The 16,304-nt window shown below is 41.5% G+C and overlaps 1 protein-coding gene across 1 annotated transcript; it reads left to right on the top strand.

Moving 5' to 3' along the window:
* The first annotated feature begins 237 nt into the window (after positions 1 to 237).
* VAPB (VAMP (vesicle-associated membrane protein)-associated protein B and C) lies at positions 238 to 15,535 on the top strand. The gene is made up of 6 exons (XM_010148197.1): positions 238 to 244; positions 378 to 530; positions 8,157 to 8,260; positions 10,511 to 10,591; positions 11,853 to 12,029; positions 14,280 to 15,535. Exons 1-6 carry the CDS (start codon positions 238 to 240, stop codon positions 14,436 to 14,438), a joined length of 681 nt encoding a protein of 226 aa, XP_010146499.1. The 3' UTR covers positions 14,439 to 15,535.
* Positions 15,536 to 16,304: the final 769 nt, after the last annotated feature.

Genomic DNA, 16,304 nt, shown 5'->3' with positions numbered 1-16,304 from the left:
ACACGGCCTCTCTCTAAGCCGGGTTTACTGGGATTCAGCCGTTAGGAGGAACTGTGATCCGGCAGAGAGTTTGGCATCATTTGAATGCCATGTTGTTGTGTTGGCACCATACGTAAATGATGGCCCCCTTTCTGTTTTGCTGCTAATGATCAACTTCAACTGTTGGGCTGAGTGTTGGAGCATGCTGTGCGTCAGAACGCCCCGAGGCCTCGCGGCATCCTGCGCTCTGCGTGCGCGATGATCTGTACGTGCCATGGATGGAAATTGAACATCTGATTACTTTATAAGATTTGCGCACAGAGATTTAGAGCCTGCTTAGCCTCTGCTTGAAAGTGCTTTCTGTGTGATTTCAAGTCTGCTTTTGCTCTCCTCCGCAGGTCCTTTCACAGATGTTGTCACTACAAACCTGAAACTCGGCAACCCTACAGACAGAAATGTGTGCTTCAAAGTTAAGACCACAGCACCGCGCAGGTACTGCGTAAGGCCCAACAGTGGAATTATCGATGCAGGAACATCAATTAATGTTTCTGGTAAGTCATTCGAGCAGTTTTTTGCTGGTTGAAAATAGCTTCTTCTGATCAATTATTTCTTGGAACACTTGGCAATCTGAAAATATTTTGTTGAATGTTTATAAAAGCAAAGGTGATTTCATGGAGAAGCAGCCATTTCGTGTGTCTTTACTCCCGAATTCCTGGTCTAGCAGTAATAGATTTGGGTTTACATCTTGTTTGGGGGAGGGGAGAAATACATAAATGATTTATGTAGTTCAATAAAAGTCTTAGCTAGCCTGTCCAAATCAGCCCTGCCCTCCCTGTGGGATTATTTTTGTACCGTCAGTTTTTTGCCAGCTTAACTTCCTGAACCAGCTCACTGCAGGGTCAAGCAAGTGCTTAGACAAGCACGTCGGGGTAAGAATAAAACTGGGGGGACTGCAGCCACGCAGCTTTAGACTGATGTAGGCTGTTCACTGAGCTGCCTAATATAACCAAAAATGAAAATACTTAATTTCAAGCCATGCTTGTTTTGTGTTCCTGGAGGATGCACTGTGCTTTAGAGTTAGGAGTGTCAAGTAACTGAATCATTGCTCTTCCATAGGAAGTTAGTGATTTTTTTCTAATGAGTAGCCTAGGTTTGGTAATGGAAAATCAAAGTGGCTTACTTTGAAAGCACAGAGTTGAGTATTTTCCATAAGGAGACATCTGCATGTTAATAACTTGAAAAGCAATGTGTTTTCTCAATGACTTCTTCGATCCATGTTTTTGATATTGTACCAAAGCATGTGGTAATGGCATACTGCATGAATGAAGTTTGAATTTTTAGTGAAGAAAATTATTTCTACAAACATGCAGATTTGTTTACTGTTTTTAATAAATTTTAATATTGGCATGATATGAAAAATTACTTACTGATAGGTTATGCAGTTTGCCATTAGTCTCTTAAACTTTTCTAGCCTGGAATGAAAAACTTTGGGAGCTAAAACTATTGCTTTTTAGTTGGGGGAGGGAAAAAGATCAAAATGTAAGAATGAAGACTTTAGTTTTCTACTTAGTAAATTGTACAGTATTTAAACACCTAACCCTTGGAGAGCATCCTTCAACAAAATCGGAATTGGTCCCCAAAATACTAGCACTGTAACATTAAGAGGTTGTAATCCTGTAAGTCTTGTGCATGCCTACATTTGCATACTCATTAAGCCATTGTCTTTAGGATTTCTGTTGTGTCAAACTGAGCGTGCATGTAATTGCAGAATTGTGCCTCGATTGCAGTTAATCTCTGGGGAATATCACAGAGGAGGTAACCAGTGGCATGTGGTAGCTACAGGTGGGGCAAGCAAAGCACTTCTGCTTCAGAAAAAGGCTAGCACGTATCCAGCAAGCTCTGAAATTACTAATATGTAAATGAAAAAGCTCTCCAGAGAGAAACTGAGATTTTTAAAACTTGGGACAATTCCCAAGTAAAGCTGTCTATCATCTACACTAGCTGCAGGCAAGCATATTAAATGCACAGAAATCAATGAAGTGATAATGAAAATTAGCATGGTTTCTAGCTACAAATTATCTCCATGCTATAAAGACGTGGATTCTTTTCATTTTTGAGATGAACTTTGAAAATTAAATGCCTGCTTCCTTTGCTGGCACATACCATGTTTTTGTAAATGTGGTCTTGATCTCAGCATTGAGCGTTTTCCTCAGCTTCTGCTCACGGTGACCCTTCGCCCTACCCCGAGCAGCACACGGTATAGGCGAGTGTTGTATGAACCGTCGTCGGTTCCGCTACCAGCATGCCCACATCTTGCCTTTCCAGCCCGACTCTTCCCACCGGCATACCGGTGGAATATGGATACGGTCCAGTACTTGACTTAAAGTATCCCCTTACGAGAGATTGCTGCGCTAACCCTAAACTGTGCTTGGCTCTGGCTTACACAGCTTTGAAAAATTTCCCTTCTCTGCTAACTTTTGACTGATTTATGAATCCGTTAGTTTTGCAGACGGCTGTGGTGTATGTAACCACAAGCTCACATTTGTGTTCTACATATTTTCATGCTGGTAATAACTTAGTAATAATAAAGAACAATCTTAGATTGCTGGTCCTTACAGGAACATTATATTTTAAAATGCAAGTAGTATACATTCATTGTCCTTTTGTTAATATATTAAAGTAAATTTATAGGTAGATATGTTACACAATTCTGGGGCTATAAATGATAATTCTTTGTTTCCTAGAACATTTTAAACTGAAGCTGTCTTTACTGTGTACTGTGGTTGAGTTTCTCTTCAACAGATCTGTATGTATTGCGCTCCTGGTACCTCCTTTACACCGTGCACGGGACCTGATTTTGGGCTGGAAGATGGCACTGTCTGGTTCTGATTAGCAAAAGGGATCTTTTGGATAGAGAACAAGTCCCCTCTTTTTGAAGAGGGGACTTTCGATAACTTACAGAACAGAATTGCTTTCACATTCACAGAAAGGGGGGTCGAGAGTGGGGTGTTTAACCTCTCTTTTAGAGTAATGGTGCTTAAGAACAGAGGGCTGATTTTGGAGTTAGTGAAATAAAAAATATATAGAATTTGTTTCTTTGCCTCAGAATCAGTTATTTTTCAGTTATGTAATTCAAGTACTGCAGAGGGCTTAAAAATAGGACTTGAATTCCTCCAAACCTAGTGAAAATACAACTGATGAGAAATTATTAGAATGCAGTTAATTCCATAATAACTTCCAGACGCTTTAATTGGGCTGTATTTACTATATGCAGTCTGTCGTCTTGAGAATCGTTGCCTGGCTTTAACAGAGCCGCTTGGCAGCACTGTGTTGGCACTGCACCTTGTCTCTCCGGAAAACCAGTGCCTAAGGGTAGTGGCGTGAAGCTCTGGAACAACTTACAAGTTTCTCAGAGTTTTACGGACTGAGACTGCGTTTGGGGCAGGTTTACCTGCCTTGGGCTGTAGTAACCAGGTGCCTTTCTTAAACTCCTGTGAACAGTCTGTACTATTCTGATGTAGGTGTATGAGACGATGTTCTGCCCTGAGATAGGAGCGGCAATCAGAACCTTATTCCACTGTATTTTGTACTGCTGTGATGGCTCGTTTAAATCATATGAAATGCTAGAAAAGTGAAGCTTGCTTTAGTTTAGTGGAATGTCAAATACTGGCTGCTTATGCCATATCACAGCTTTTCCCAAGTATCTGCATTTACGGCCCTGCCAGCGCGTGCTGCTCGCTGTGATGCCAGGTTTGCAGCCCGTGTGTTCACCTGTTATGTAATGGCATGTCATTTTAACAGCTGAGTTTATGTAACTGTCGGGAGGTGTATGTGTGTGCTGTCATCCGATTTCCCTGCATTCAGTCTTTTCCCTGGAAAAGAAAGGTATTTGCACACATCCCATTTTTGACAAACGTGTCTTATTTCAACAAGGATACCTGATTTTGTGCCTTCTGAGAGGTTGAAATCTAAATAAAGCACATGAGTGCGTTACAAAGGAAAACTGAAAAAATGCAAGCAAATGCTGCTGAGTCTGCAGATAGGTGTGTAACGGGGAGAGGGGAAGTGCAGATGGTACCATCTGTGCACAGCATCCCACTGAAGAGAGCAGCCTGAACGCGCTGCCTAGAAATGAGGAGAAGCTGAGCTACCCTTGGGTTGCTGTCAAATACCCCTGGGGGCGTTTTTAGTCTCTTGTCAACTTGCCTGACTTTGCAGAGGCAGTTTGCGTGGCCTTCAGGAGGGTGCTCCTGCAGCTGCAGTTCTCCTGGGTTGCCGTGGGTCTGCCCCTCGTTCAGACACCCATGGTGTCCTGGCGCTGCTGCAGCACCCCGCTCTCCCAGCCAAGGACGCCGCTGCACGCTCGTTCCCCAGGTATCCCAGGGCGGCATAACCACTGCCAAGCTTTGCGCTGGTCTTGTCTGGCTGCCCAAGAAGAATCTTAAATCTTGATCTTCACAGATTCAACATTTTTTAGTGTTATTGAAATATTTACGGAAAGAACTCTGTAAACGTGGCGCACGTGGTGTGGTAGATTTGATCTATCCTGGCCATAAAGAATTTCTTGCAGTGCCATTTAGGACCATTATCTGTAAAGCCAGAAAAGTAGAATAGATGTACAGACTGTCAAATGGGCTACTTAAGAGTAAACAGTGATGTGGTGGATGGAAATGTAATAGCAGGAAGTTACTAGTGGTGTTTCTTGAGGATGATTCTTGGTACTAATCCCCTTTAATGCTTTTATAAGCAATTCTGGCACAAAGGGTACACTAAAACCCCTGATGATGATGGCAAGTTGGGAGGCTGAAGATAGGCAGCAGAACTGGGTGTCCTTGAAGGCTACAGTAAGTGAAACTGAGGATGAGTTTCATCAGAAAAACTACAAAATCACGTACTTGGAAATTCGGTAATCCTGCTATAACTGCAAGATTGTTAAACGAAAGGGGCTGGGTAGGGTGACCAAGAAGGTGACATAATGTGGTTGTGAACAAGGCAAACGTAGTATGTGCAAACAGGCCGGGTAGTGGAAGAGATAAGGGTGTAAATGCTGCTGTCCAGGGCACTAGTAAAATTTCCTGGCTGTACAGTTAGAGTAGCTCCGATGGAGGAGTTCAAGCCAGAGCAGGGGCAGAGAATGAATGGGGAGGCTGCCCAGAGGGGACTCGCTGAGTCTGACTTACTTAGTGAACAGGGGCCAGGAGTGACTGATGGATGTCTTGGAGTGCACCCGGATAACTGACTCTTCCCATTCTTTGATATTTAAGCATAAGGGCAGCCTTGGTCCAGGACCAAGTCAACAGGCCATTAATCAATTTAGTTGGAAACTAGAGGAAGGTTGTTGACTGAGCAGGGAGACTTTTCTGTTCCTTCTGCACTTGGAAGGGAGTGCTAGCTCCTAGCAGGTGTTGTGGGTAGAGTGTTGCCTCCTTCCATGTTCCTGGCTTCAGGTTTCCTCAGTTCCTTGAGAAAGCAGGTTTACTCTAGGGAAAACCAGAGGAGTTTGTTGCTTCTGACACTGTTAATAACTTTGCCAGTGAACAGTTTTAGAAAAAAGAAAGAGCTATTAGGTGGTCACTGCTGCTCCTTTGCAATGTACAGAGGACCTTGCGTAACATGTGGGGTAGAGCAGGAGTGTGTGAGAAAACTGGTGCCCATTTTTCCAGAAACACTTCAGAACAGGCTGTATGTATGGTTGGTCCTTTGTTTTTGAATTTGGAGAGTCACAGCTGGGCTAACAAATATAAATTGTGTTACTCCTCATTCTGTTGATCTCTCGGTGACGTTGCAGTTTTACTTGTGGTAGACTACTTCTGGTGCTTCAGCTGTAGGGGATGCGTTTAGAATACTGACCTCTGCGTAACGATGCTGGTGCTAATGGACTCTGAGCTCATGTTCATCGTTTGGTTTCTTAGAACTCTGGGTTCTGATGGAAAGCTGGTCAGAAACTTCTGACCAGTGGAGATGACTGACTCGAGGAACAAAGGCTTTTCATGTAGTTCTTGCATAAGGTATGGAATTTGTAATGAAAACAAGGACCCACATTCACAGTAGGAAATTCTCCAGCAATCAGGGCAGATACATGGAACTGCTCTCTCACAGAAACCCCAGTAGTATGTGCATGTTGAAATGGTTCAGTTTCCTCTTGAACAAAGTATGTATTTTTGAGCTTCCCATCTGGCTTACAAGACATTTGCTGAATAATTTGTGTCAATGTGGCTTTCATGTATTGATCTAAAAATACAAGTGCTAACAACATTTGTACTGTCAAGCCCTCTCTAGCTGCTTACTCTTATGATTCAGTGAATGGAATTCAGAGCAGCAATCGTTTGGCATTTGAGAATGGCTTCAGCACTAGCACTTGGGAAATAATGGTTTTCAAATGAGCTTATAGCTGCACTCAGCAAATCAGACTGAAAAAGCTGCAGATCTCTGGACGTTCCATAACAGTGGATAGTTTTGACTACCCAGTGGGATCTTAAATGTTATGTAGACTTGAAATAAGTCAGGTGTCTGCTACAGGGGAGAAAAAATTCTGCTGTTTTTCAGTGATGTACTGTGCAATGTTCAAATACACGTGCTTTCACAGTGCAGTCACACTTCTGTTTGGAAAAATAGCAGCCTGTTTACTTGCAAACATGTATTTTGGACTAGTATTTTACTACTGAAAGGTGAGTTAACAATGTATAAGAATGTTTAAAGAACCTCATCTGAGAGAATTTGCTGTCCTCCCTATCTTCTGGCTTTGAAAGGCAAGTGGTTGTTGATAGCCACAGATTGTGTGCAGAATAAAGATGGCACAGCCCTAACATCCTGCTCATTGAAGGAGGCAAATTGGTTTGACTTGCCTTCGTTTGCAATAAATGAGATCTTGGAATATCGCTTTTATGCGACAAACCCCTGCAATTTGTGCATATGAATTTGAGCACATAATGTTAATAGCAGCAGTACTTGAAAGTAATCCTAATTCTTGAGCTGCTTCTCTTCATAGTCATTGGATTGAGGGACTGAAGTAGCCTCATGGCTGTAAAATGTGACTGTTTAAACCTTACAGCATTCTTTTTGTTAGCAATAATTACAGTAATGAAAACTTCATTTTAAATTGGGGAGGGATGGAGGTAGGTTTTTGCACTGTTTAATAACATGTTTGTGTACTCTGCTTTGCTTATTGTCACATCTGTACTGTCTCATGTTGAAGCCAAACCTGTGTGTGTTAATGTCACAGAGGCTGAATATCCGGGTGTCATCTGCAAAACGTGGGGTTCTAAGTGACCACTGTGATTAAAGAATATTCCCTGTAGATGAAATAAATATCTCTCCCTCTTCAAGTTATTTTAAGCTGTTACTTCCTTACCCAGAAAGACATGGAAATTCCTCGTATTACATAAATAAATAGAAACCCCGAGTGCACAATCCCACCCACTCCACACCACACACACCCCCCACCCAAACCTGCCATTCCTTTCTCTCTGCCCCCTGAACACAGTCATTTTCTGCATAAGAAAGTTCTGGAATGTTTGGGATTTTTGAATGGAGAGAAGTAGATTGGTTTTTTGTATCCTTTTCAGAGGCAAAGGTTTATATAGGGATTATAAATTGCTATAAATTGGTAATAAACTTTCAGCAATTTACTTTTGTAAGGGATAAAACAAATAACCACGCGACTCTTAAACTTTGTAGAGGAAATTGCCATCCCAAGACTTGAACCTCAGGGTTTAAAATGTTTGACTTCCCTTCTGTAGCTTTTCTCAGGAACCATCAGCAGTACTGTGTGTACAACTAATCAACATGCCAGCTTGTTCCTTCTGCCCCAAGGATGGAAAACATGCTTTCTTTGAGAATTTTTCCCTCTGTCCCAGAAGATATGTAAATTATCCTGTTTACTACAAATCACTATTATTATCTTGCCATAGTTGTGTACAGAATATTATACAGTGATCGGCATTTCCAAGCTTCTCTCACAAAAACCTGGGCAGACTGAAGAAGTCCAATTATTTTACCTTCTTTTAAAATTTTGTTTGAAGGGAAGTTCCTGATCTCGGCCGCTGCTTTGGTTATAACAGATGTGCAACTTGAAGCCATTTTAATGTCTGTATTTCACAGATCTGGTAACCAGATCATCAGTGCATGACTCTGCGTCAGAGCGATGTTAACATGGTGTTTTGGGGTGTTTCTTGCAGTGATGCTACAACCTTTTGACTATGACCCTAATGAGAAGAGTAAACACAAGTTTATGGTTCAGTCCATGTTTGCTCCAGCTGATACTTCAGACATGGAAGCAGTAGTAAGTATTGAAATGAATGAAAATGGATTTCTTTCTGATTGTATAATGTCATAAGACCTTTTACTGCCTTGGTTAAAGGCTGTTGTCAAAGCACACTGGAATGGTCCTTGAAAGCTTTGCCAGTTTTCCATCTCTCTGCATAGCAAGGTGTTTTCTGTTTATTCCGAACCCCAGGAGTCTTGCACTGAAAGACACCGTTGGTGTCTGTGGTTGCTTCTTTAGGATGCTCTGTCAGTACTGGGATACCGAGTCATGAAGCAAATGTTAAGTAGTTCTAATTATTTTCAATATATAATTTTTTAGAAAAGCCAACTCGAACTGTATATTCTAAGAATGTATAGAGTACATTCGAAGTCTGTGGCATCTTTTGTACTTCATGCCTCTGTACTCTGTCTTGAGTCTTCCCTTGAGAAGCTCCTTTTCCCGGCAGGAACCAGGAGGATGATGTTCAAGTATTGTATCTTTCTTTATCCCTACCTGTGTCTGTTATGGCTCAGCTAAATGAGAGGCCCCATCGATCTTGTCCCGTGGGTTAGAAGGGAGCCTAACAGAAGCATGTGGGTGCTCAACCTGGGAAGGACAAAAGACCTAGAAATAAGATGTCAGGCTGCATTAAGACAACTTGGAAAGGAACAAACCAGTATGTCAACCGGTGGCTTTCCTGTGGCAGCAAGATTTGCTACTGCAAGGCGGCACAAGTGAAGCTTTCTTTAGTTCAGCCTCTGTTAGCTGGAGAGAGTACTCAGTAGCTATTGAGGACACAGTGAAAAAGAAAGGCCATTGCTCTATAAAGTGTGTTTGTGTGTGTTTGTGTGCACAGTACTTAAAAAAAGCCAACCCCAGAAAACCTCAGCATACCATGGCTTTTTTTCAGTAGCCTTTACCATATGCACCTTCTGAACAGCTTTTCAGAGCTGCAGCACTTTGCAGAGTTAAGAATTTCCCGTCTGAAAGAGATTTATGGAACTGTATTTGTTAATGGCCTCAAAATAAGATCCAGTGGGAGAAACAGCAGTAGTAATAAAATGCCTGCATCCCTAGGAAGATAAGCCAGTCTGCCTTTCTTTCTAACTCTTTCGTTTTTATGAGTTACTTTATACCACGAAAAATGTTGCTCTGCTAGCAAAGAATGTTTTTTAGGACCTAGATGGCCCTTTGAGTTCTCCAGAGCTCTCCAGACCAATACAATTTCTTTTCCTATAACACTTGATCAGTCTCAGTTTTGTGCCCCCTCTCCAAATCGCTTCCTATTCTGGGTAAACAGGTGAGACAAATTACTGGAGTACTGTAAAGCTTTCAGCACTTCACAGGCAGCCAACGAGCTCAAAATAGAATTCTGACTCCAGCTGAAGTACGATTCGGGCATTTCGGATGAGTCAAATACTTCTTCAGGTTGCAGGGGGCTTAGCCATAATTTGACACCTGCTTGAGGCAGGCTGAGCGATCCCACACTAGCAGAAGTGTGGGCAACGTGAAGAGAGCTCCAGGACAGAAATGTGGACTCTCCTTGAATCCCCGCTCTGAATCAATCTTTTCAGTTCAGGCTTACAGCTGATATCAAAGAAAGATTTATAACCCTTAATCCCTATTAAAAATATTGGAAGGAAACGATTATGTTCTACTCCCTAGTTGCAGGGGAGAGAAGGATGAGAGGGGAAGCTATCCCTTTCCATGTGTGGCACATCTGTTATTGTTTACACATTCATGCTGAAAAATAAGAATGTGGAAAACAAGGAGGGGACAGAAACAGCGCTGTAATTCATGGAATGGTTTGGTTAGAAATGGTTTAGAATTGAAAGCAGTCAGGAGGAAAACCTCATGTGAAATTTGTAAAGCTCGAACAGGAGCTCTGCGGAACAAAGACTTGAGAACTTACATTGTTACTGACGGGCCTTTTTATCCTTCCTTTCCCTTGAATGCCCCCCTCTTGTCTCTTTTCAGTCGGGACCATGGCTCCCCCACCTATGCTAATTACTCTTACACAATGTCCCTTCTTATAAATGGCCTGTGGAAGTTTGAGGCCATTTAGCATTATTTCCTTCATAGTATCTGGTCTTTCTTTACAATGCCACTCAGCTAGCATTTGGTTTTCATTTTTTGTCGTTTATGTGGTTAAAGGCAACACAATAAATACCTGTGGAGTTTTTATTGAGTAAGACAATGTGATTTGTTTACATAATACACTGCATTTTCCATCTGGCTTGTTATACTAATATGTTTAATATTAAAATCAATATTAAATTATTCCAGTGGAAAGAAGCAAAACCAGAAGAACTCATGGATTCGAAACTTAGGTGTGTGTTTGAGCTACCAGCGGAAAATGATAAGCCTGTGAGTATTTTCAGATGTATATTGAGTGATTTAACTTAATACCCCAGTAAATTATGTGAAATGGCACGTTTATACAGACAGTTACATAAGCAAAAGACAGACCCCTCTGTTTCACTGCCTGGATGGCATCACCCTTTGAAAAGACAATATAAACGATTTAAAATCTTAGTCGTGCTTACAGTCACCAGCAGCTGACTCGAACAGTGCAAGTGCAACACAGGCACAAAGAAATCGTTGAGTTGATCTGTCTCCATCGAGTGAAAGATCACAGGGTAAAGAATATTGTGTTTTAAAAGTCTGAAAGATGCTGGTTGATGGTCATAAAGCTCAGAGTTCACGCTGAAGCGGTGGTAACCATGCGCAGTATAAATCTGCCTGTCCCAGCACTCCCCTTTGCTTCCTTCCTACCACCCTGATTCTCACAAGTGAATTGGTAGAAAGCTCGTAAGGGAGACACAGATGCAGTTTGGGACTATATTGGAATTAACAGCTGTAATATTATAGGATCCTTTTTTGTTAGGGTAATGAACAGATTAATTTCTAATGGAAGTATGTAGTGTCAAAAGTAGGACTGGGAGTGGGTTGAATGAGCTGAAAAACGTGTCCTGGTGTGCAGGTACTGAAGGCACAAGTGTTCCACCGTGCACTGGACAGCTTGTGAGTACGGTGATGTGTTCTGTGTTGTCACTCCATAGTCTCACGATGCCCTCTACCCACTCCGAACAGCGAGCATTTGCTCTAAAAGTAGGTGCTTTTGGTTCAGGCCGGGGTACTTTCCCCTGCCCAGTTTGGAGGTGTGATGAGACAAAGGTTAAAATCGGAGTTAAAGGAAGCTTTAACAGCTATTCTGATTAGTCTTGGTTTTGTTTGTTTTTTTTTCTAAAATCCCTAAAATTCATGACGGCAAAACAAAGCACAGGTAGTAACAAGATCGTGCTATTTATTCAGATCAATAAGTCTGCGAGGAAATAAGTTCCCGTCCGTGTTGCAGGACGTGGTCTAGGGGTGTTTCCCTTTCTGGATATGCAGAGACTGAAAAGTCGAGGTCATTCTGTCTGCACTTACTGCTGCTGATCTGGTGTTTTCTGTGAAACAGAGGGGGAAGTAAAGGATACAGAAAGAAAAATGTTGTTTATTTCTTTTGATACAGGCACGTTTCAGGTGTGAACAGACAACTTCACCTAATTCTCTTCCTAAATACCAGGTGTGTGTGGTGTGGTGTCAGGAACTAACCCAGGATCACTCTGTCCTTTTTTAACAGCATGACATAGAAATAAATAAAATTGTATCCACAACTGCAACAAAGACAGATTCCTCTGTAATGTCTAAATCAATAAGTTCTTCTTTGGATGACACTGAAGTTAAGAAAGTAATGGAAGACTATAAGAGGCTTCAAGTAGAAGTTCAGAGGTTACGGGAGGAGAATAAACAGTTTAAGGTAAAGGTACTTTTTAAAATTCAGATTTAAGGTAAAGCTACTTCTCTTTTTTTTTTATTATTATTTAGATTTACCCCTTTCCTGAAAAAGAAGCTTCTGACATAAAGGTTTGTTTACCTGGCCTTGGAACAATATTTTAACGTTGCTTATAACTTAAAAGATAATTTAGGTTTCTCTCTTTAAACTGAGAAGAAGTGTTGAAATCGACGCTTCCTTCAGGAGGAGCGTATATGTCAGAGAAACTGATTGGATAGCGACCCAAAGTAATGAATTCCCTCTCTTTTTTCCCACCTTATTTTCTTTGTGTGAATTAAAACATTCAATGTTGGATTTGGCTGTGTTCTCTCAGACTGAGGGGAGCTTGAGGGCAGTGTTGTGCAAATACTGCGTGTTTAAGTAATTGTGTCTGTAATACGCACTTGAAATGACCGAAGTAAGACAGATTAATAGGAAATATGCTTCCTGTCATACCCAGCACATCGCTGTGAAATCCAGTCATTGAGAAACCTTTATCACCATGCTGAAAAGCTCTTTTTACAGTATTTTTATTTGTTGTAAATGTCTAGGTAACATTTACAACCTATGAAATTTGTTGTAATACCTATGGAATTTGTTGTAAATTTCATAGGTAACGGCACCAATGAAAATTTGAAATTTGGACTGTTGGAGCCCAGTGAAAGGAGCTGTTCTGTCAGCTCCAATTCTGCTTGGCTCATACATGAAGTATTTCTTTAAACATTTCTAAACCAGTTTTGTTTTGCACACAGAAATTATGTATGTAGCTCAGACACAACCCTAACTGCTCCCTGTGTTCTTGTTTACCCAGCGTCTCACAATACTGTCAGTATTAGGTGATTTTACTTATATTTTTTTGCAAATCAGTATTGAATAAACACTCTACCGGAGGTGCTGTAAGACATCAGTTCATTTCTAGGTAACGTCTTAAAAGGGTGAGCTGTTTGTTCCCTTTGTGGAGTGTTGGAAACATCTGTAAAACATCAGAAAACAATGTTAAATTACTGCCAGACACCAGGTGCTGTCAGTGTCAGGCTAGAGCCCCTGCGAAATGGAAGTTAAAATATTTAAAATGAAAATCCGTGGTTTCTAGCAGTAAAATTACTATATATAAACAACATTTTATTGTTTACAATAGTCAGTTGCCCCCATCCAGACTTACAGCGGCAGTGAGGTATCAGGTAGTCTGTGCCTTCTAATAAATCAATGATTTTTAAAAACAGAACGTGAGATGCTCCATTAAATTCAAAAGTGAGAAACACTGGCATTCACTGAGCCTTTTGAATTTCATTTATCTAAGGATTTTTAAGGCTGCAGTAACTTTTATTACAGTTTTATTTCTAGAGTATTTTTTTGTGCATAGACTGGAGGCTTTTGCTTCAGTGTCTGGTACCTCTGTACTGTAATACCGTGTCACATTTAAAAGCCTAACACACTTGCTTCAGCTGTATGCAAGTCAGGTCACAAAAGGCTCACTTGACATCTCCTAAAATGCCCCGTGTGTGGCGTGGAGTGTGCTGACACGCAGCTGCACTGCACGGCAGTTCAGATCAAGATCTGGGGGACGTTGTCTCCACTTGAAACGATAATATTTGGTGTTACGGTACTGTTTCATCTGTTGTCTGGTACATCTTTAAATCGAGAGAGCTCTCAAACTCATGCCAAGAAAATATCCTAATTATTGCCATTAGCTGCACGTCAGAACATCAGCGCTGATAGGATGGGGGGAGTAGATTTCCCTTCAAATGTTGGTAAAATTTGCTTGTGACATCTAACTAGGGGAACGATGAGTATAATTGCCTTAAAGCTGCATATTTTTCACAGCCTGTCTTAGTTATATTGAGAAGCGCTTGCCCCAATATCACTGTGTTTGCTTACGGAGCAAGAAAAGCCTCTTCATGCCATTCACTCCGTCCTTGGGTTTGGAGTTCTGGAGCCGCCTCCAGGCTCTGAACAAGTGTTCTTGCAGGCTTTCCCGCTGCTTCCCAATCACCTTAGTCAGCAGGAGAGAAATTCCGAGAGCGTGTGGTTTTTGCTCAGCTGGCCACGTGGATATGGAATTCCTCTCTTACCTCACTACCCTTTCCTTCACAGGATTGTCTAGGAAATAGAGCTCTAAATTAGCTGCAAACTAGCTTTTGCCTATCTTATTACACCCACCTAAAATAAACATGATCAGGGTGAATATTTAAAGCTTTTTTTTTCAGTAGAAATAATCTGTGAATCTTCCTTTAGGAAGAAGATGGCCTGCGGATGAGGAAGGCACCCCAGACAAACAACCCAATATCTGCTTCCGCAGCTGCTGTCAAGGATGAAGGGTTCAGCTCCAGACTACTTGCTTTGGTGGTTTTGTTCTTTGTCTTTGGTGTAATTATAGGAAAAATAGCCTTGTAGAGGCAGCATGCTGGAAATTGTAAATTGGTTTGATGGTTCTGTCATATCATTGGATTAAATTTATTCATAACGATGTTTAAAAAAAAAAAATTTAATGTATGACATCTCACAGGTCTTGCCTTTAAATTACCCCTGCACAAATACTATGTAACATAATCTAGAAAGTCTAAAATGTACTGTGAGCGAATGAATGAAAGAGAATATGCTTCCGTGATGAAGGAGGGGAGAAAATTCTGACTTAACACTACAATGGAATATTGTATATGTCATTTTAAACATTCTTAGACCCTGGTACATGTTGCTGGATTACCTCTTTTTAAAAAAAAAAAAGGAAAAAAAAGGAAAAATAGAAAAAAAACCTATTCCTCCACTGCTGGAGCTGGCCCTATTGGATGTTTGGAGCTGGGTTAGGCAGGAGGTGTTGATAACTTCTGTAAAATACGTTAGTCCACCATTCTGCTCATAAATTTAACAGTTTCTGTCAGTGTCTTCAACTCTGTGCAAGTTACCGATTTCTGGGCACTTAAATAACTAGTGAGAAGCTGAAAAGAATTGTATGTGGCAATGCTGAGTGTGCTAGGCATCATTAAGAGGCATATATTGACTGGTATGACGCTTGTTTGGGATAAAGGTCAATGCCGCCTTCTCATAAAGGGACCAAGCTACATTGCTGTTGGTTCATTTAGTTGGATTAAAATGTTATTCAGAGATGTTTAATGCATATTTAACTTATTTAATGTATTTCATCTCATGTTTCCTTATTGTCACAAAATTGACTAATACTACATGACACGAAAAGGCACCTGTTTAAAGCCAGTGACTAGAACTAAAAATCTGCTGCTGTAGTGACGCGAGATTCTTCTGCCTCCTGGTGTTTTGGGCACTACACAATTGTTGGGAGTTTTGATCATCTGAGCATTGGAGAAACAGTGGTCAGGAAACTGTTTTTGTATGTAAATACGTCTATCTAGGGGAAAAAATATTAGTAGTAAACTAGTCCTATGCCGTAAAAGACCAATCCTGTTTGACTATGTAGCATCTTAAAAAAAAGAAAAGGAAAAAAAAAAAGAAAAGAAAAATTAAATAAAGCCCCCAAATTAATGTTTCCTTTGTTACTTTTGTCATGTTCTCGGCTTTAGAGGGGGGGAGGAAACTATCCTCTGTCCGCTTTATTCGTGGCATAAGGAAACTTGAGGCCTTGTTTCAGAACGGTGTTTGTTTTTTCCAGCTGAATTCTCAAATCGCTGCAGACAGCTCCGGGGGGGTACACGTAGGCGGCCCTCAGAGGCGCGAGCTAACGTCCCGCGCGTCGGCCGAGCCGCCTTCCGTAGTGAAGACGCTGGATGGCGCGTCCAGAATTTGATTCCTGTGGTCTCTTGAGAACGCTGCCGGGCTGCAGCCTGTTGGCCATGCTCCTTGGCCTTTATTGGTTCCACTTGAGTCTCAAGGGTTTCCCGCTTTGCCCGTGCAGATAAGTGAATTTTTATGTCAGTTTAATAAGACGATAAGAGGAAAGAGAAGCCTGAAGTGGTGTGTTGGGCTGCTGAACGCAGCCCTGGCAGTGCTTCTGAACGTTTGACAGGAAGGAGCGGTGAAGCTGTAGCCCCCTCTGCTGGGGGGGGCAACGGCAGAGCTGTTAAAGTGTGCCTGCGAAGGTGGGAGATGAGCTGGAAGGGGCGAAGCAGTGAGTTCAGCATGACAAAGTGGGCAGAACTCATCAAGAAAATGCTACTTTCTGGGCAGTGGAAGGTCATGAGAACTTTTACATGAAAGATTTTGAAAGAACCTTCTCAGAGAGACAAGTTGTAGGGGATGTTGCAAAGCCTTGTTTTTGTGGCTTTGAAGAATAAATTTGAGAAGACTGTT

This window comes from Eurypyga helias, unplaced genomic scaffold (genome assembly GCF_000690775.1).
Source record: "Eurypyga helias isolate BGI_N326 unplaced genomic scaffold, ASM69077v1 scaffold22773, whole genome shotgun sequence".
In the NCBI taxonomy this organism is placed as follows: Eukaryota; Metazoa; Chordata; class Aves; order Eurypygiformes; family Eurypygidae; genus Eurypyga; species Eurypyga helias.
This window is presented reverse-complemented; position numbering and strand designations above follow the sequence as displayed.

Excerpts from the sequence above, each read along its gene's own strand:
- VAPB (XM_010148197.1), top strand. Across the intron at positions 8,261-10,510 it reads CTTCAGACATGGAAGCAGTA|TGGAAAGAAGCAAAACCAGA; the intron begins GTAAGTATTGAA and ends AAATTATTCCAG. Across the intron at positions 10,592-11,852 it reads CAGCGGAAAATGATAAGCCT|CATGACATAGAAATAAATAA; the intron begins GTGAGTATTTTC and ends CTTTTTTAACAG.